The following is a 21,267-nucleotide window of genomic DNA, read 5'->3' on the forward strand; positions in this document are numbered from 1 at the left end:
ACTTTTAGTTTCAAACGGAAGGCAGCAGCTCTTGTAACGTATTTTTAATATTAAAATATTTTTTTTCCATTTCTCCTCTTCCTTTCTGTATTAGCCTTTCCCTGCTAAAAGGGTTAATTTCTTGCATTGTTCTGATCATGAAATCAGTGTTTCCTGAGTTTGGGTGGGTTGTTTTTGTTTTTAGAATAAAAGTGCAGGAATGCATATAGCCTCAATATACAAAGCCCATTTTTGGTGGTGTAATTATGTACAGTAGACCCTTGATTTAATGGACTAGTTAGGCAAGGGAGTATCTGTTAGAGCTGTATGTCTGTAAGTGGCAAATGGTCTTTTATGCATGCATAATATGAATTTAAAACGATGAAGATTGTCTGGATTTATTCATTTGGGTGAAATTGTTATTGACTGCAGTTTTTCTCCATTGAAATAAGATCTGTATAATTAAGGATTAACTGTATTCCTTTTTAAATTTTACAATTTAAATTTCCACATATGGTATGCAGAGAATTAATTTAGTCTTCAGTTCTGTCTTCCAAAAAATACTAAATTAATTCTCTGTATGCCATATGTAAGAAGATTTTAGATAGATAGATAGATAGATAGATAGATAGATAGATAGATAGAGTGTATATGTGTGCCTGTGAGACTTACATAACACACACACACACTCAGCAGTTACTATCTTTCCAAATTATCTTTCCGTAATTTTAATTCCAGTTAAATCTATAACAGATCTAAACTGGGTTAAGTGCTGCAACTATTACCCAAGAACTTTGGGAGGATGTAGTTTGAGGTAGAGGAGAACCAGGCATGTCTACTACTGAATTCTTAGTATTTATTTTCATCTGCAATATGAGATAAAACTATTGACCTATTTTATAAGATTATTATAAGGATTATTGAGAAAAAATATATGTCCTGTACTATCTGGACAATGAAAAAGCTGTAGGCACAGGATGTAATCTGAGGTCACATAACTTTGCCACCTTGCTGAATCTAAGCAGGTTTTGCGTGAGAGATTACACAAGGTCAAGTCCCCATATTATTTGTATTGTATTTGTATTGATGGTTGTGTTTGTTTGTTTGTTTTTATCTTGGCTGCTTATTGACTGTTTATTCAGTATTTTGCTGTTTGTTTGTTTTTAACTGTTGCTAGCCGTCTAAGGTCACTTGTTTGAGATGGGCAGCCATATAAATTTGAATGAATGAAAGAATAAATAAATACTATGCTCTCTTGAACACCATGACGAACATGATAGATAAATAAATGTGCTATGTGTCATTATTGATTTCTAACTCCATTTTTAATTCCTAAATTCTCAAAATATCATACCCAGTTTTTGAAATGGTTGAAATGTGACATTTTCAATACCATCTGATAAATCTGCCCAGAAATACTAGTAGAAAGTGGGATGATGATGATGATGATGATGATCCAAAGTCTAGCACTGAGGTCATGGATAAATTCTGAATTGGAGACATTGTGCTTTTTTTGTTTTTAAATGCTACACCTGCTCTCAGAGAACAAGGGTACCACAGCAAAGTTGATGCTTTCTCTGATGGATGTGAGTGAGGAAGCCAAGCCATATGTTTCATACAGTAGGAGAGAAAGTGTTGACTTGCTTGTGCCATTTTTTTTTCTCTGAACCCTACAGGGCTTTTTCCGCCGTAGTATCCAGAAAAACATGGTGTATACCTGCCACCGGGACAAGAACTGTATCATCAACAAAGTGACCCGGAACCGCTGTCAGTACTGCCGCTTACAGAAGTGCTTTGAAGTTGGCATGTCCAAAGAATGTGAGTGGTGAAGAGAAGAAAGACGAAGGGCAGTGGGATGGCCAAGTTGCTGGCCACCAATATCCTGTTACACTAGCAAATCCCAAATGTCCATTCATACTCAAAACTCACAAGAACCAGTTCAGGAGACTCAGACTTAAATCTTGGTTGTCCATGAAGATTAGAGGCCAGCCTTTTCTAAAATCATAAACTTTGTCTGATATAAATACCTTAAGGCATTTTCAAATTAGAGTCCAAATCAAAATGCTGTAAAATCCCCAGCTGTACAGAGTGGCAGTGGTCCTAGAAGGGAAGAGGGAGAAGAACTGACAGATAGAAAGGGAGAAGCTAAAGTGGTTAGAAAAGGTAACAGAGATGAGCCAATTGCTGATTCTATTGTGTAAAGAGAGCAAAAGGTAAGATAGGTCATCTAACTGTATAAAAAACAGATTTCTTGTTAGCATTATTATGGAGATAACATGTATTCAGTTTGCAGTCTTGCAGCAAAAAGTACCCCCATCTGATGCTATCTGAGGAATTAGACCGCAATTCCCATAATTCTGAACTAGCAAATCCAGATTAAGAAAATGGTCCCAATAAAACCAGAAAGTACCAGCTAGGAAAAAGACTGATTTGCAGGTTCTAAATTTTTTAAACAAGATTGTATGTTAGGTGGAGGAAATGGATGACTGTTTCCTCTGTGACTGATTCTTAACTGAGCTAGCCTTTGGATAGGAATATTAGTATATTCTGTCAAATAAGATTCCCTTCCCATCTAAAAGAAAAAGAAAAAAGAAACCTGGGAATTTTTCTAGTTTTCTCCCAAAGGCCTGGTGCATGGGGCTTACCCCTCTGCTTTGTTCTAATTTTGAGGGTGTTTCCCCGGCAACCATGATTGATGATGTCAGAGATAAATGACGCAGACAGGGCCCTCCTGGCGTCTGCAGTGCTTAGTTGTCATGGCTCCCGACTGTAATGGGGTGGGGGACGGAACCCCATTTTGCAACTCCAAGGGTTTGATTGATAAATCCTTGGAATGGAGAGAAATGTCTAAATGTGTGGAGAATCAGTGGTTAATTTGGGGCATCCCAGATCCTGCTCCCTTTTTTTCCCCGTTCATCCAAAAGTGAAGAGAAAGAGGATGATTGGAGGGGGAATCTGGGCAGAGTCTATTCTGTGGGAGTTTATGTTCTTTTTGGCTTGCTAACAATATAGAATCCAGGAGTGTGATTGAATATTTCCAAGAACTAGAATCTGTCAGCTACAGAGGGTAGAGAACGTGGGGGAGGGAAGTTGGTTTTGCTACCCAGATTTTAACAAATAGGGCATGCTACTTGCTGATGGAGTGTGTGGCAATAGGGAGACTAAGAGCTCCGTTATAACCAAGGACTTTTTGAGGTCTCTGTGGGAAAATGGAAAAATCCATCTTAGATAGAGATCACCACCTTTCTGCTAGGCGTTGTGGGGAGAAGGAAGAAATTTCTGGTAGAGAGAGGCCAGGAATGGAGAATGTGGACCACTTTAACTGAGGCTGCTTTTAAGATATATACACACACACAACGATATTCTTTTGAACCTCTCTCTTACTCATTTCTCTTGGCATTCTTCACTTTTCCTCATGCCAGCTGCTTTTTCTTCCCCCACAACCTCTATGTGATGATGGATGCACCATTCCCCCCTCCTCTCTAACTGCCTGTCTGGTCTGCGCTTTATTGAATTTGCCAGGCAGACATGACTGATTTCCGAATTATCCCCCGCCCCCTCCTCCCTCAGGCAGGACGGTGATATGTACCAGCCCACCCCAAGCAAAAGACACATCTGGCATTGCCTCATGACTTGTATTAATTTAAAGGGAGATTCTTTTTCCTAGCGAATAAAACTCAAGAAACCTTTCAGTTTGAAAAGGATTGTTTTCCTTCTTCCTGCAGGATATTTTCATATGGATTCTTTGTAAAGACACACCACAGGCAAAACAACAACAGCAAACACATGGCTTTGTAATGCTCCCATAAATCCAACTTGCAAAAAAGCAGTGCCTCAAATCTTATACACCTGCCTATTCTTTTTTGGCAGCCAACAGACCTTAGTATTGTAATCTGTATCCGTTTTGTTTTCTGTAGATTAATTTAGTATATTTCAACTATTTTAGGAGCTGCTGCCTGAATTTCTTTTGTCTATTGGAGTTTGTAGCTTCACTTGTTTTAAATTTTCCAGTAGGCTTACTTGTTTTAAGTGAAAGTCTGGCATAAAATATCTAATTAATAATTAGGCAAGATAAAGAAGTAAAATTCTGTTAACTTTGATTAGCTCCTTCTTACAGATCAATAAGCAACTCACACTAAAAATGGTCTAAGGATGTTCTTGTTAGGTTAGTAAACAGGCTGTCTGTACAGGACAGCAGGCTGGAATAGGAAGCATTAAGGGAGGAAAAGAAGAGGAGGAGGAATGAAAACTTCTGACTGGAACGTAACAGTCAAAGCAGAGGTTATGAGGGTAGGCTAGCCTAGGCCGGTGGGCTGTTGGTTTATCTTTTCCTAATTGGGATATTTCCCCCCCAAAGATTTGCCATCTTTGTTTTTTTGGACCCACTTTGCTGCTGAATTATCAGGCAGCTATAATGAACCGGAAGTACTTACCCCTTTCTAATAGAAATACTTCCTCAGTCCTTTGATTACCATGTATTTTGATTGCTATAACATGTGGGGAAGACCTTGGAAGAAGGCTTGAAAGCTGCTGCTTTTAACCTTGAGTGTTGAGTTGTGCCTCCTGGCACAGACAATCGACAGGAGTGATGGCAAACCTTTTGGGCTCAGTGTGTCAAAAATTTGGATTATTGTTGTTGTTGTTGTTACTATTATTATTATTATTATTATTATTCCTTCACTCAAAGCCAGCTTCTCCAGGAAGCCGCCCCAACCCAGTCCCAGCCGCAGTCACCCTCGTGACCTCTGAGGCCCCTGTGCCCTGCCCTTCCGCCACCCCAGCTCACCTAACTGTCTTCTTGCTCCCTCTCGTGCAAAGCCGGTTCCTGGAGAAGCTGCTTGCAATTTGCAGTTTGCAGGAACTGACTTCATGCAAGAGGGAGCAAGAAGGCGGCCAGGTGAGCTGGGCCGGTGGAGGGCAGGGCAGCGGGGGTCTCATTGGTGGCGAGGGCGACTGCGGCTGGGACTGGGCTGGGGTGGCTCAGGCTTCCCGGGGTGTGGCAGTTGTTGTCAGGTGTTGGCGAACACTGGTGTGTCACCCAAAACATCGTGGCATGTCACCTTTGACATGCGTGTCATAGCTTTCCATCACTGATCTACAGCAAACTCATATTGTGGCCAACTGTGTTTGATATTGATTTGTTTCCGAGCTGAATTCTGGAGCCTGTGTACTTTTAGGAAGACCTTCTTCCATTATTCCTCCTGGATCCCTTTGATCTCTAGAGAATGTGGCTATTGATTGTGATGAGAAGTATAAGGTACATTCCATCTGGTAGTGCTCACATTCTTGAATACCTTTATCCACTGGAGGCATATCAAAGTCTTACTTGACATTTCAGTGGCTGCTTAAAATTTCAGTGTTCACTGGAATGCTTTTAATGATATTTGTAGGCTTTTATGTTAATACTTTGAAGGCACATTTAGATTGTTATTAAATTTATATATTTGAGTTCTTGCAGTTTTCTTATGTTCAGTGTGATAATTTTCATTATTCTTCAAGTGCTGCTTTTGGCAATTTGGAATAAGGAATCAGAATAATTCAAAAATAATGTGGGAATAAAGAACCTCTCTGAAGTGGATAAGATTATATTTAACTTTGATACTTCTTTTTTATTGCCTCAGCTTTAGTTTGCTGGGGTCAGGAAGAAACATACAACTGAGTATATACATGCACATATGTACACATATGTACCATAAAACCATGTTTTTTGTTTTCTCAGCTTCTGCTAGGGCATTAAAATCTGTAACAAAAGATTCAAGGTATTGACAGGTATGGGTGTGATATCTGGGAAATAATTTGGTGGATTGGATGGATTATTTGCTTGCATTCTTAGTGAGGGGTAAGATGCAAGAGAGATGTTTGTTTCCTGTGCAACATGGCACTACACCATTTGTAACTTGCTCAGTGTTAGTTGGGGCACATGGTTGTGTGCATTGGTTTGGAGCTAATGAAAAATGAGCTGCTATTTGAGCTAGGAGGCATTTAGGTCCTCTTCCAGATCAGTGACAGAGCAGATAAAGCAGTCTTTTAATGTGTTTTGATGGATTGGCTGCAGCCATCTTAATACTACTCTTTAGTTCTTGGGAACCAACAGTCCCAGGGAGTATCAGCTGCATGATACAGAGAAGATCTGCTTTAGTCTTGCATTTCCCAAGTCTGATTCTTGCTTCCAGAGATGGAGATACTTTTTCCATTACTTTTTCTGTCTGGCTGAATGCTCCTTCTGTTGTATAAACAAATTTTGTCCTGGGTTTTTGTTATATATGCGTTAGTTGCACCCTTACTTTCCTAAGCTTGCTTCTACACAATATGGGAAATTATTTCAAATTTTCTAGTTAACCAGCATTCAGATTCTAGGAATGCACAATTGGCCTGGGTCTTTTTTCCTTTCAATGTTCCCTTTTAAAGCCACATTTTAAATCTCCATTTCACTCCTTCTTGCTAATGCCACATAGCTTTTTCTGTCCTCTGACCCCTGCTGAGATTTCTATCAGCCTGCTTACCCATTCAGCCCTTATTTTTCTTAGCTTGGCATCTCTGTTACTCTTCCTTCTCTTTGCCTTCTCTGTGTACTCTTTCAGGTGATTGCTCTGGCCAATTTTGTTCTCTTTTTCAATCAATTTTTAAAGATTTCCAACTACCTGGATAGTACCTCTATTCCTTTCCAGCAATTACTTATTTATTAGGTAGGTGACATAAAAAGAATAAAAGCACAACAAATTTAATAACTAACACCTCAGTTTTCCTTCCCTGTCTCATGCTTCTTATTCCTATTCCACTTTCCTTACCAAAGCAGGATTTTCCATGTGTGATAATGTGAAGACAGATGCATGCACCTGAGCAATTAAAATTTTTGTTGACAGCCTGTGACATAAGCCCATAGTCAGATCATAGAAAAAAGCAAGCACATAAAAACAGTCTGGCATTCTGGTAAAACAGATTCATCATTGGCCACCCAGAGTGGTATTCCTTTATTTCTGCCTTCCCCTAACTTGGTATTGAGTAGATTTGTTAGTTTACAACCTCCATAATCTCCAGCCAGCATGGCCAGTTATGGTTGAAGACAATAGTTTTGTTCTATCCAGAGGGCACCAGGTTGGGAAATGCAGCACCAGCTTTTGGCATCTCTTTAGTTTTAGAAGTTTAAATGAAATCAGTTCTGTTTTGGACTGGAAGCACCACTAGTAAGAACTACTTTATTTCTTTGAGGGTCTCTAACTGTATAATAAAAATAAAGCTGTGAATGTGGGGAGGTAAGATGAGATTCACAGCAGATTAGCAATCAGAAACAAGGTGAGAAATACGTAAGGAATTTTGAAAAATTCCTTTTTCAAAAGGAAAATAAAGTTGTATTGGCTGTACTGGTGCCAGTTGCAGAAAGGGAGGACACACTGTCCTTTTGCCAGGTCACCTGTATTCCCTCATTAAACCAGTTCTTGCTAGCACCACTAATTCTGTTTTCAGAACTGATTATCTGATTCCAGAAATTCCCATTATATATTAAATAAGCTATATCATCATCATTTGTATAGGAGTGAGTTGGTTGCTTATTTAAGCTTTTGATTGTTTACTGTCCCTTTGCTTCCCCTTGTAGCTGTCCGGAACGATAGGAACAAGAAGAAGAAAGAGGCTCCAAAGCAGGAATGTTCGGAGAGCTACATCATAACACCTGAGGTGGAGGATCTCATTGAGAAAGTGCGCAAGGCTCACCAGGAGACCTTTCCTGCCCTCTGCCAGTTGGGCAAGTACACCACAGTGAGTGACAGCCAAGATACAGGCAAAAGGAAGCTGGGTGGGAAAGCTCAGCAGAACAACTTTTCCCTAACTAAAGTGTCCTCCAGATGATTTGGCATCTTAGCACCTATTACCCAAGCCTTCACAGCCCATTATGGGATGCTTCTGGAATTTGTAAAATAATTGGTGCTTCAGAACTCTTAATGGGACAGGGTATAAGCAGCCATTGCAGTAGAAGCATCAAGTGATCTAGGGAAAGACCAAGGAAGGGACTGACTACTAGTCGTCTTAATTCTGCTCCGTGAAAGAAGCCATAGCATATCACCTGAATATATTTCTCTATTTTTGCCCATGCTTGTTTATGTTTCATAATTTATTCCTATGAGCTTTTCATATTTTGAACAAGTTGAGCAGAGCTGGTTCTAGGCCTAGGTAACCCAGGCAGTCGCCTAGGGCACCAAATGTTAGGGGGCGCAAAAATGGAAAAGACTTACAGATACATAATATGAGTATAAAAATCTAAAAATCTTTCCTCGTTGCTTTAGAACCTTTTCTTTCTACACTTTTCAAAAACACAGGTAGTCCTCGACTTACAACCACAATTGGGACTGGAATTTTGGTTTCTAAGTGATGTGGTTGCAAAGTGGGATGTCACATGACCACGTTGCTTAGTGATGGCAATCCCTGCAATCCCTGTTGCCATCATTAAGCGAATTTTACCGGTTGTTAGCTGAGGACCCACCTCAATCCAAACCATTCCAGGCTTGGACCCTCCCAGCCCCCAGCCTCAGTAAGGTAAGGGACTGCCTCCAACTCCCCCCACCTACCTGTCCCCTTTTGGTGCCCTGTGCTCTGCCGCCCCATCTGACCTTTGCCATCTTCTTGTTTGCACTGCTGACAAGGCATGCCTGGCCTGGATGCTGGACCCAGCTGTGTCTTGCCATTCATACTGCGAAAAGGAAAAAAAAAGCAAAAAGCAGCCCAAGAGCTGTGGCATGCCAAAAAGCCTGGGGCTGGGCTTTTTGCTGCCCCCCTGCCCCCCACAGCATGAATGGCAAGCCCCAGCCTGGCCCAGCAGCCAGGCCAGGTATGCCTTGTCAGCAGTGGGAGCAAGAAGATGGCAAAGATCAGCTGGGGTGGCAGAGTGCAGGGCAGCAGGGGGCCAAAAGGTCACAGATGGGTGGGGGAGATAGTCTGGGAGGGAGTTGAAGCACCCCTGCGGTCATAAGTGCGGGTGAGCTGCTAAGTGCCTGAATTTTGATCATGTGACCACAAGAGTGCTACAACGGCTGTAACTTCCAGCACAGGGCGTACGTCCTTTCATTCAGCACCACCTAACTTCAAATGGTTGTAAGTCGAGGACTACCTGTATCCACAAAATCGGTTGAGTGATAGTGAACAGCACACTAACCAGATATTGCAAGTCATGAAAAAGAAATTATTATTACAGCGATGGACCTCAGGAAGCTGATAATATTACCAAAGCAAGACAAGGTCTGATAGGAAGGTACTGAGCAAGCGAGTCATGTGACTATCAGCTTATCGAAGTTATACCCAGAAAAGAGGTAACAGTGTACTTTGTATGCCAACGCATCTGCTTGAGGGTTAAATATAATTTTGCAGAATTGTTGCCATATGTCAACAATGGGTGCTGATGTAATTAAAATTATTTACTGTGAAAATGTCTGAGAAAAGAAAAAAATTGTCCGGGGATGAAAATCATGAACGTAAAGCACAAAAACTCAAAGGAAAAAAGAAACAACAGGGCACCTTTTAAAAAATTCTTAACAAGATCGGAAGATGAGCCAAAACATAGGGGGCTCCAGAATACGACTTTGCCTAGGGTGCCAAAATGTCTAGAGCTAGCCCTGCGTTCTGCTATGTAATAGCCAAAGAACAGAAAATGACGAAGTTTGCTAATTCATATTAAAACCAGATAGCCTAATGGCCACTTTAGGGCAAATAATAATAATACACATAAAACAAATAGCCATTAGTAGCATCTTTGGGGCGATGAAACAAATTAATTTGTAAAAAAAGCAATCAAACAAGTTTCATTAATTTTTGGTCTTTATTTGCCTAATAAAGTTTTAATGATCCCAAGTCTCATATAATGTATAAAGAACAAAACCCTTCCTTCAAGGCTAGCTCAGTTTATTAAATATAATATTCTACTGCTAGTATACAGTATATGTGACATTTTTATTATAAGTTATAAAAAGGAAAATGGTAAAAAATGTTTGCAGTCTTGTCAGAATAAACTCATCACTTTAAAACAGCCTTTCTCAACTTTTTGACCCTTGAAATATTTTTAAAGCCTTGGGGAACCCCTGTACATTGAGGCTCAAATATAGGCCAGAAGTTACCAAATTATTATATCCATTTCATGTGTAGGCCTGTATATATGCCTTAACAGTGTTCTTAAACTAAAACGAAGAATGAAACTTACCTCTTTAATGTGAAGTTGCCCAAATTTGAAATAATCTTTTAAATAAATCGTGATCTCCCAGGAAACACCTAGTGACCTCTCCTGGAACCCTAGGGTGCCACGGAACCCTGGTTGAGAAACCCTGCTTTAAAATTTTGTAATTCTCTTAAGAACATAGGAAACATACAACTAGAAACTTTAAAAACTAACAAATTAGCATAAACCTTCATGGACCACAGATGGAGCCAATGCATGAAAGTTATCTTGAGAAAAGTATGGGTTGGTACATACACTTCTGGCTTGGCAGAGGATTGTAAATAATGAAGTCAGAGAAAAGCAAAATGTAGAAGGTATGGACAAAATACATAATCTCCCCTGGCAAGGGATTGGATTAGACAATCTCCAGGGCCCTTCTAACCCTTAGATTCTATGATTCTATGATACATGCTAGGCTAAAATGTAGTTGGTTAGTATATGTCCAGTGTGTCATCTGAACATAGCCAGTCTTGCACTGTTGAACCTCTTGATTATCTGTTTTGCTAATGAAATCTGATGTTACTATTTAGGCTAGATGGTCTACCTAGCTTTCTTAGTTTTCATCAGGCAATTTTCTACATTTTTAAAGATCATCTCTTTAGCAATGAGAACAAGAAACCACCTTGTTCTTTTGTTTAGTTGGTATAGAATCTACCCAAGGTGGCATTCAACACTGATGTTGTTTGAAAGTAAAAGCAGAGTTCCTCATTTTTGTTTGCTAGACTTGGCCTGACTATTCTCACATTATTAAGGATTATTTTTTTATCACAGTTTCTAACTCTATTTTTAATATATAAGAATTAGTTATATTAGAGCCAGAAGAAGCCTACAGGAAGCTTTGGAGGATTGAAGTGAAAAGTTGTTTACTCCATGAAAAGGTAAAATATCCCAAGATGGACCAGCAGAAATGACATGGGGAACATTTTTTAAAACTTCTACTTCAAGAAAAGAAGAATTCTGAATTGTTGGATTCATACATCACATTAAGCCCTGATTTATTGTAAACATGGGTCATTGAACAAACTCAAGTCAGTTTTTTTAGATAAGTAGTTTAGTTGTGGCTTGTTTAGCCAATTCCTTGTCTGCTTTCTCTCCTTTTTACCTGTTTTTGTCTTGCACTGGTCTGGGTACAAAACAGACCAAAATAAAACCAGGAAACCATCAAAAGAAGGTATTCCCTTTCTCACATCACACAAAGAATTACAGCCAATAAGCTAATAACAGACTGAATTCAAACTTATGGTTTACTGCTGTAAAACAAATCCAGCCATTCTCGTTTGTCAACTGCAATTCCTTTTCTTCCCCTCTCTCCAATAGAACAATAGTTCAGATCAGCGGGTATCTCTCGACATCGATCTGTGGGACAAATTCAGTGAATTGTCCACAAAGTGCATCATCAAGACGGTTGAATTTGCCAAGCAGTTGCCAGGCTTTACCACGCTCACAATTGCTGACCAGATCACACTCCTCAAAGCTGCCTGCCTCGACATCTTGGTGAGTGGGTGGTCCTTTTTCTTTTCAAACAAGGGTCAGTGATAAGAAAAATGAGGAAATGTGTGGAATCATGGAGCAGTAGGACTTAGTGGATCCTTAAGGTGGCTGGTTGTTGCTCTTTGTGAGCAAGCACACAAGCCATATTTGCGCAGGACCAGCCCAAGGCCTAAGGAGAAAGGTATGGTGGTACCCTATCCCCTTTTCTTATATACGTAATTACTCAGTTGGGGTAAGATAGTGCTGGCCATCATACTTACGGTGGTAGGCTAGTTTAGGAGCCCAGGACAGGTCTTGGGTCATACACAGCAATGTCCAGCAGAACAGAATGGCTAGGAAGTTAGGAGGATTGGTTGAGAGGTAGCTACTGTGTCTTCTCTGATATCTGCCACCTGAAGCGGTTGCCTTTCTCTGCCTAACAATAGTGCAGGTCCTGCAGCTGTGCTTCACAGTAATATATTACACATTGAATGTGACTGATGTTACAGGTAGAACATAGAAAGAACGGGGAACAACTGTGACACATACCTCTAACATACTTTCCATCATAGATCCTGCGGATATGCACACGCTACACCCCAGAGCAGGACACCATGACCTTTTCTGATGGCCTGACACTCAACCGCACTCAGATGCATAATGCAGGCTTTGGACCCCTCACAGACCTGGTCTTTGCCTTTGCCAACCAGCTGCTGCCACTTGAGATGGATGATGCTGAAACAGGACTCCTCAGCGCCATCTGCCTCATATGCGGAGGTGAGTGCCATTCCTGGGCCAATAAATAATAAATAAGATCAGGATTAGGTTTTGGACACATTTTCAGGGCTTGCCTATAGAATGCACAGAGGCATTGTATTGTGCTTTGGAATGATGGCTTTGTGCATTGACCCTTGCCTTCCAAAGGCAGAGAGCAAGCTACGCACGCTGTGCTATGGCAGCTGGGTACCTTGATTTCAGATAGCTAAGAAAAATGTACCTTGGGTAGCGCTCTGATGACGAGCACTGAAATAGCTGCTCTGACCTAGTGTTTCTATGCTTGGGGGCTCCCCAGTAAATACGAAAACTCCGTAAGCACCAACCATTGTCATAACTGACCCAGAACTAATTTTATGTTGTTCCTAATAGTATTAATACTCAATTATTTTTTTTTTCTTGCTTTTGTGCCTGGAAATATTTTCTTTGGAATCCTCTTCCACCGTGCCACAGTTGCCACAAAACACACACAGTGGAATTAATATCTACAATCCAGCCTTCTTAATCTGTGGTCCCTTTCATCAGTGTTTTTCAGCCTCAGGGAATTCTGGGAATTGAAGTCCACACATCATAAAGTTGCTGAGGTTGAGAAACACTGCCTTAGATGATGTTAGACTTGTACTGGCTACTCTACTTGGGTATGAAAGGAGTAGTCCAACAGTAAAGAGTACATTAAGTTAAGGAAGAATGGGATATCCATTCTGTGTGCTAATTAGCCAAGTAGCTAGTTCTCATTGGGACGGAATGTTCCTGAGCTTTCCCATTTTGAATTGCAGAGTAAGGGACTTTGCTGTTCCTGCATTATAAAATCCTTGTCCCTTAAAAACAAAATGAATTTTCAGCCATATAAGCCTCCCACTTCAACATTCACAAATACGCCTGCAGTTTATAGTGGGTTTTACCATCTCTTTGAAGTTCATTTTGATTGATTGATTGATCCAGGTTTGTAATTGTTCCTTTCCATGCATGCCCTCAGTCAGAATATTCATGGGAAGGAAAAATGACAGACCTAAAACACAATGTAATAAATAGATAAATGTCAGATGGATATATACTGACCTTTTGAAAAAGAAAAAAATCAATCAGCAAAATTAATAAAGACAAATAGCAGTATGAGAAACAAAGGCTGCTAAGAGGGTAACACAAAGTCAAAACAAATGACCAAAAGTATGTATGTATTATTTATTATTTAAGTTTATTACAGTAGAGCTGCCCAACTCCAGTGGACTCTGGGCAGTGCACAAAAGCAAAAAAAAAAAATCCATAAAAACAGATAAAACCTAAAACCACACAGACAGTTCAGACTAAAACGATCTAAAAACGAATGACACAAATCAAACAAAACTAAACAGACCCCCCTCCAAAAAAACAACAATACATTAACTACAGGCCTGGGACAAAAGCCACATTTTCAGAGGTCTCTGGAACCCTAGGAGAGAGGGCACCGTTCTTATCTCTTGGGGGGATGCTGTTCCAGAGGGTGGGGGCCACAAGAGAGAAGGCAGGCTTCCTTGGTCCCACAAGAGGACAATGTTTAATAGAGGGAACCTGGAGCACACCCACCCTGCTGGACCGGACCAGGTGGGCAGAAACTGTTGAGGATAAGCAGTCTCTCAGATTTCCAGGTCCTGTGCCATACTGGGCTTTATAGGTAATAATCAGCACCTTGAATTGGAAGCCGGCTGGCAACCAATACAACTGAGGTAGTGGTAACACATGGACATGCTGACAGGCTCCCCTTACTGCTCATACTGCTGCATTTTGAACCAGCTGTAGCTTCTGGGTGGTCTTTAAGGGCAGCCCCATGTAGAGCACATACTCTTCAGTGAGCATGCTGAAGTAATAGCAATTTGAACCGCTTTCTGAGAATAAATCGGGAGGAATCAAGCCAGATTCTCTGACTCGATCGCAGAAAGAAAAATCCTGTCCTGAGTTTGGCTGACTAGCTGGTTTGTGTTGTTGTCATTGTGAAAGTGAACATTCGTAGCAGAAGCAGCCTGGAACACTTGCTTTAAATAATAATTGTTTATGGAATGTACAGTATGAAAGCCTACTTTCCTTGTATCCCCAACTCTATAAACCACAAATCAGTCAGCTGGGTTTCCCAGGACTATATCTACCTTGGAAAACTACTCTGCTTGATGTGGTTTCGCCCCAGTATAGCTATCTGACTTCAGCAAAGGATCGTTACCTTGTCGTGGTGCTGGAGCTTGAGCACCTCAATGATGCCATGAGCTAAACCGTGAAGGGCCACCCAAGACGGGAAGGTCATGATAGAGAGGTCAGACTAAATGCGATCCCTGGGGAAGGTAATGGCAACCCACCTCAGTATTCTTGCCGTGAAAACTAAATGGATCAGTACAACCAGAGATATGTCGGTATACCATCGGAAGATGAGACCCCCAGGTCGGAAGATGGTCAAAATGCTACTGGGGAGGAACAGAGGATGAGCTCAACTAGCCCCAGACGTGATGACGCAGCTAGCTCAAAGCTGAAAGGACGGCTAGCGGCCGACGGTGCTGGTGGTGAACGGCGAATCCGATGTTCTAAGGATCAACACACCATCGGAACCTGGAATGTAAGATCTATGAGCCAGGGCAAATTGGATGTGGTTATTGGTGAGATGTCAAGATTAAAGATAGACATTCTGGGCGTCAGTGAACTGAAATGGACTGGAATGGGCCACTTCACATCAAATGACCACCAGATCTACTACTGCGGACAAGAGGACCACAGAAGAATTGGAGTAGCCTTCATAATTAATAGTAAAGTGGCTAAAGCAGTGCTTGGATACAACCCAAAAAATGATAGAATGATCTCAATTCGAATTCAGGGCAAGCCATCTAACATCACAGTGATCCAAATATACGCCCCAACCACAAATGCTGAAGAAGCTGAAGTAGAGCAGTTCTATGAGGATCTGCAGCACCTGCTGGACAACACGCCTAAAAGAGATGTTATTTTCATCACAGGAGACTGGAATGCTAAGGTGGGCAGTCAAATGACACCTCGAATTACAGGTAAGTATGGCCTGGGAGAACAAAACGAAGCAGGACACAGGCTGATAGAATTTTGCCAAGACAATTCACTCTGCATAACAAACACTCTCTTCCAACAACCTAAGAGACGGCTTTATACATGGACTTCACCAGATGGACAACACCGAAATCAGATTGATTACATCCTTTGCAGCCAAAGGTGGCGGACATCTGTACAGTCGGTAAAAACAAGGCCTGGAGCTGACTGTAGTTCAGATCACGAACTTCTTCTTGCACAATTTAGGATCAGACTCAAGAGATTAGGGAAGACCCACAGATCAGCTAGATATGAGCTCACTAATATTCCTAAGGAATATGCAGTGGAGGTGAAGAATAGATTTAAGGGACTGGACTTAGTAGATAGGGTCCCGGAAGAACTCTGGACAGAAGTTGGCAGCATTGTTCAGGAGGCGGCAACAAAATACATCCCAAAGAAAGAGAAAACCAAGAAGGCAAAATGGCTGTCTGCTGAGACACTAGAAGTAGCCCAAGAAAGAAGGAAAGCAAAAGGCAACAGTGATAGGGGGAGATATGCCCAATTAAATGCAAAATTCCAGAGGTTAGCCAGAAGAGATAAGGAATTATTTTTAAACAAGCAATGCGCGGAAGTGGAAGAAGACAATAGAATAGGAAGGACAAGAGACCTCTTCCAGAAAATTAGAAACATTGGAGGTAAATTCCAGGCAAAAATGGGTATGATCAAAAACAAAGATGGCAAGGACCTAACAGAAGAAGAAGAGATCAAGAAAAGGTGGCAAGAATATACAGAAAACCTGTATAGGAAGGATAACAATATCGGGGATAGCTTTGACAGTGTGGTCGGTGAGCTAGAGCCAGACATCCTGAAGAGTGAGGTTGAGTGGGCCTTAAGAAGCATTGCTAATAACAAGGCAACAGGAGACGACGGCATCCCAGCTGAACTGTTCAAAATCTTGCAAGATGATGCTGTCAAGGTAATGCATGCTATATGCCAGCAAATTTGGAAAACACAAGAATGGCCATCAGACTGGAAAAAATCAACTTATATCCCCATACCAAAAAAGGGAAACACTAAAGAATGTTCAAACTATCGAACAGTGGCACTCATTTCACATGCCAGTAAGGTAATGCTCAAGATCCTGCAAGGTAGACTTCAGCAGTTCATGGAGCGAGAATTGCCAGACGTACAAGCTGGGTTTAGAAAAGGCAGAGGAACTAGAGACCAAATTGCCAATATCCGCTGGATAATGGAAAAAGCCAGGGAGTTTCAGAAAAACATCTATTTCTGTTTTATTGACTATTCTAAAGCCTTTGACTGTGTGGACCATAACAAATTGTGGCAAGTTCTTAGTGGTATGGGGATACCAAGTCATCTTGTATGCCTCCTGAAGAATCTGTATAACGACCAAGTAGCAACAGTAAGAACAGACCACGGAACAACAGACTGGTTTAAGATTGGGAAAGGAGTACGGCAGGGCTGTATACTCTCACCCTACCTATTCAACTTGTATGCAGAACACATCATGCGACAAGCTGGCCTTGAGGAATCCAAGGCTGGAGTTAAAATCTCTGGAAGAAACATTAACAATCTCAGATATGCAGATGATACCACTTTGATGGCTGAAAGTGAAGAGGAACTGAGGAGCCTTATGATGAAGGTGAAAGAAGAAAGTGCAAAAGCTGGTTTGCAGCTAAACCTCAAAAAAACCAAGATTATGGCAACCAGCTTGATTGATAACTGGCAAATAGAGGGAGAAAATGTAGAAGCAGTGAAAGACTTTGTATTCCTAGGTGCAAAGATTACTGCAGATGCTGACTGCAGTCAGGAAATCAGAAGACGCTTAATCCTTGGAAGAAGAGCAATGACAAATCTCGATAAAATAGTTAAGAGCAGAGACATCACACTGACAACAAAGGCCCGCATAGTTAAAGCAATGGTGTTCCCTGTAGTAACATATGGCTGCGAGAGCTGGACCATAAGGAAGGCTGAGCGAAGGAAGATCGATGCTTTTGAACTGTGGTGTTGGAGGAAAATTCTGAGAGTGCCTTGGACTGCAAGAAGATCCAACCAGTCCATCCTCCAGGAAATAAAGCCAGACTGGTCACTTGAGGGAATGATATTAAAGGCAAAACTGAAATACTTTGGCCACATCATGAGAAGACAGGACACCCTGGAGAAGATGTTGATGCTAGGGAGAGTGGAAGGCAAAAGGAAGAGGGGCCGACCAAGGGCAAGATGGATGGATGATATTCTAGAGGTGACGGACTCGTCCCTGGGGGAGCTGGGGGTGTTGACGACCGACAGGAAGCTCTGGCGTGGGCTGGTCCATGAAGTCACGAAGAGTCGGAAGCGACTAAACGAATAATCAACAACAATAGCTATCTGAAAGTGTCAAGAATTCCCTGTATGATATCTCTGCAGCCTTACACACCAGCAACATTTTCAAAGGTCTCTTGGAAGGAAGGGTAAAGGGACTCAAAACAACTGAACCAGAATGAATCTACTAAATGTCTTGAAACTCCTCTACTTATTGCTGATGTCCCTTTCAACATGTCCTGTTTGGTTAGGTGTGAGAGTAAGGAAAATGACCTTGATGGAGATAAGCAGGAACCGTTACTTAGACAAAAGGGACTGAAGCATTTTGTCAGTCCAGAACAACAAGATGACTTTCAGAAGCAGCTCAGGCAGATGCCTCCCTAATTCACTGAACTATAAGGAGGAGGAGGAAGTACAGCACAATCAGATTTGCAATATTCTGTTATTTATGGCCAGCCTCAATAAAAGTAGCTTCAGCTTTCTGGTGGAGTTGATTTCTGGTGTACCTAGTAGGGCTGACATCATGCATACGAACATATATACATCCCATTATGCTACTCCCTTTTGGAGTAAGCACTGAAATGTAAGAGACATTAAGTGAAAGAAATTAGAATCATGAGATAAAAAAAAGGAAATATAGCTAAACCTAGTTTACATCCATACTGTTCTTTTTACCTCCCTATCCTTAGCTATCCTTGCAAATACTCCTTGCTTTCACCACATCCTTCCACTGCTTCATACATTGCCTTTTGTTCTTTAAACATAGCATCTTTTTCTTTTGAGGGTTTAGCAACTCCAAACAACCTCAATTTTCTCAGTCTTTCTCTTTTTCTAGACCCACTTCTTCTTTGTTTTGTGATTTCATCCTCATTCATTCTCTCTGCATGACAGACTGCTACATCATACTTTCATACTGGTCATTTTGCTTCAATCCAGCACTGATTAATTACCACACACCCTTTTAAAGTAACGGATTCCCCCTGTATTCAATTTACTTTTCTGTTTCTTCCGACATATCCAGCTCTTACTTCTACGTAACAGTGTGGGCAGAAGCAGTTTGATATCATCATGCATTGGAGCATAATATGTAGCTGTCACCAACCTATGGATTCCTGCTTTCCTGCACACCAATTTACATTTTCTGACATACATTTTAACCCTTTCATTCATAAATAACCTACAGCTTCGCTTCTCTACACATATTCATCAGCTTTACTCCACAATATCAATCCACGTTCAGTCATATCTATTATATCCTTCTCCTTTCTCTTACATCTGTTTTTCTTTCATTCCTTTTATGTTTTAATTTATAGTATTTACTCCTCTTACATCCCAAGTCACAGATTTCCATATGACATTGTCATAATCCGGTAAGTTCATCGATACTGACCTTATGGCTTTGATCAATTTAAATTTTCACATTTTACTTTTCAGTAGAATAGTGGAAGTATAGATTCAGTTATCAGCCTTAGTCGTAGCTTTGCTACATGCCACATTCTGTACTAGTGGTAAGTACAGCAGTGGTCAGTTTTGGCGCAACTTGGCCAGCATGGGGCAGGAGCAGCCAGAGCCCAGTTTTATCCCAGGGATGTTCACCCTATTCTGTGCAAGCTATAATCTAGAGATTTCTTTGCAAGCCAACACTTGTTGCCTGCATTGCACCAACCAGGAGGTATATTCAGTGTCTTGATATGCAGTGTTATACTAATAGGCAGTGCATTTGGTTTGTTCGCTTATTAAGGTCACAATTCTGTGGTAGAGAGTAGTGGATGTAGTTCTTTTACTGCTGCTAACCCTATGCGTACATTTCTAGATACGAAGGGAGGGGAGCCAAAAGGGCTTCTTAAGTGCACTGCATCCTGACCTATAGCACCACCAGGTGGTCAAACCTTCTTTTGGTTGATAATTTGTAAAGCTTTTGATAAATGAGATGTGATGTGGGAATGCCTGAATCCATTTATGGAGAAGGAATTCTAATTCACTTCCAATACTAATATTACTAACTGAAAAGGTAGAGGAAATGAGTTTATAATACAAGTGGTACTTATGACCAGTCCTCGAAGTTCCAGCTGTCACAGCATCCCCACAGTCATGTGATCGCGGGCACTTGACAACCGGCTTGCACTTAAGATGGTTGCAGTGTGCCGTGGTCACGTGATTGCCATTTGTGACCTTCCCTGCTGGCTTCCCACAAGCAAAGTCAATGGGGAAGCTGACATGGAAGGTCACATGTCTCTCTGGTAGGTCCCCGCCCCCTGCCTTCCTGCACACATGCCCTGCCGCACCATCCACCCCTCAGGCTTCCTGGATGCACGCCGCAGTGCCCCCTTGCCCCAACTCACGCGTGGCCTGCACTAGCCTTCCCAGGGCCTCCCCCGGCCTCCCTTATCCCTCTGCAGCACTCCCATGCTCCTTACCTAGGACTCCCACCACTTCCTGCTTAACGACCTGCGTGTCTTGGGTTATGATAGCAACCAGGACTGCTGGGATGATCATCACTAAGTGATGCGGTCACATAACTTTGCAGTCGCTAAGTGACTATACCACTTAGCGACTGCAATCCTGGTCCCAATTGTCGTCATAACCTGAGGACTATCTGTACCTGTGACAAAGCTCTCATTGGATACTGCTAGACATTTACTTTCACTGTGTAAGGTAAAATGTAAAAATCACAGGTGTATTTGGTTTATATCCTACCTTTGTTTTTTATTAATTCGAAGTGGTGAACCTAGTGATCTAGTGCTCCTTTCTCCTACTTTCCCCACCACCACAACAACCCTGTGAGGTACTGTAGGTGATAGAGAGCGACTGGCTCAAAGCCACCCAGCCTGCTTCCATGCCTAAGGGAGAACTAGAACTCATGGTCTCCCGGTTTCCAGTCTGGCACCTTAATCACTACAGCAAACTCCCTGTCATGCTCAGTTTTTGTTAAATGTGACAGTGGCACACAGTGTCCTTTGATTGTGTGCAGGTAGTAGTCAGCCACCATCCCCAGTGGCGTGCATTCCAAAAGATTGTGCTGGCTGAAGGATGATGGGAACTGAAGTCAAGGACATCTGGAGGACACTAAGTTCAGAAACCCACAACAGAAATGTTGTATGATACATTTTAAGGGAAGGACTGTATTGCCGTAGACAGAGAAGATGAAAAGTGAAATACACTCTTTTTTCTTTTTAACTGCCTCATCTCTTCTTCCTCTCCAGACCGACAAGATCTGGAACAGCCGGATCGAGTGGATAAATTGCAAGAACCACTGTTGGAAGCACTGAAAATCTATGTGAGGAAGAGGAGGCCTAGCAAACCCCATATGTTCCCCAAAATGCTGATGAAGATTACAGACCTGCGGAGCATCAGTGCAAAAGGTAAGGGCAGAGCTTCAGGCCCTGAAGAAAAAAAATCAGTGTCTTCTTTGCTAAATCTGTAGGGAGGCAGGGGGCTGGAGAATGACTTCACAACTTAATGCTGCCTAGCATGTATGACCATGTTGAACATCATGTTCAAAATTGAAAGGT

The 21,267-nt window shown here is 41.6% G+C and overlaps 2 protein-coding genes across 4 annotated transcripts in view; both read left to right on the plus strand.

Annotated features, from left to right (window-relative positions):
• Positions 1-21,267, plus strand: part of CASC3 (CASC3 exon junction complex subunit) — a 437,671-nt gene that overhangs the window by 405,220 nt on the left and 11,184 nt on the right. The window lies entirely within an intron of this gene.
• RARA (retinoic acid receptor alpha) overlaps positions 1-21,267 on the plus strand; it is a 224,639-nt gene that overhangs the window by 200,424 nt on the left and 2,948 nt on the right. For all 3 annotated transcript variants that reach the window (XM_063300687.1, XM_063300686.1, XM_063300688.1), the window contains 5 exons: positions 1,656-1,797; positions 7,574-7,734; positions 11,495-11,671; positions 12,220-12,424; positions 20,959-21,117. In XM_063300687.1, coding sequence (XP_063156757.1) covers positions 1,656-1,797; positions 7,574-7,734; positions 11,495-11,671; positions 12,220-12,424; positions 20,959-21,117 — 844 coding nt within the window. The remainder of the gene's footprint in view (positions 1-1,655; positions 1,798-7,573; positions 7,735-11,494; positions 11,672-12,219; positions 12,425-20,958; positions 21,118-21,267) is intronic.

Source organism: Candoia aspera, chromosome 4 (genome assembly GCF_035149785.1).
Source record: "Candoia aspera isolate rCanAsp1 chromosome 4, rCanAsp1.hap2, whole genome shotgun sequence".
Classification (NCBI taxonomy): domain Eukaryota; kingdom Metazoa; phylum Chordata; class Lepidosauria; order Squamata; family Boidae; genus Candoia; species Candoia aspera.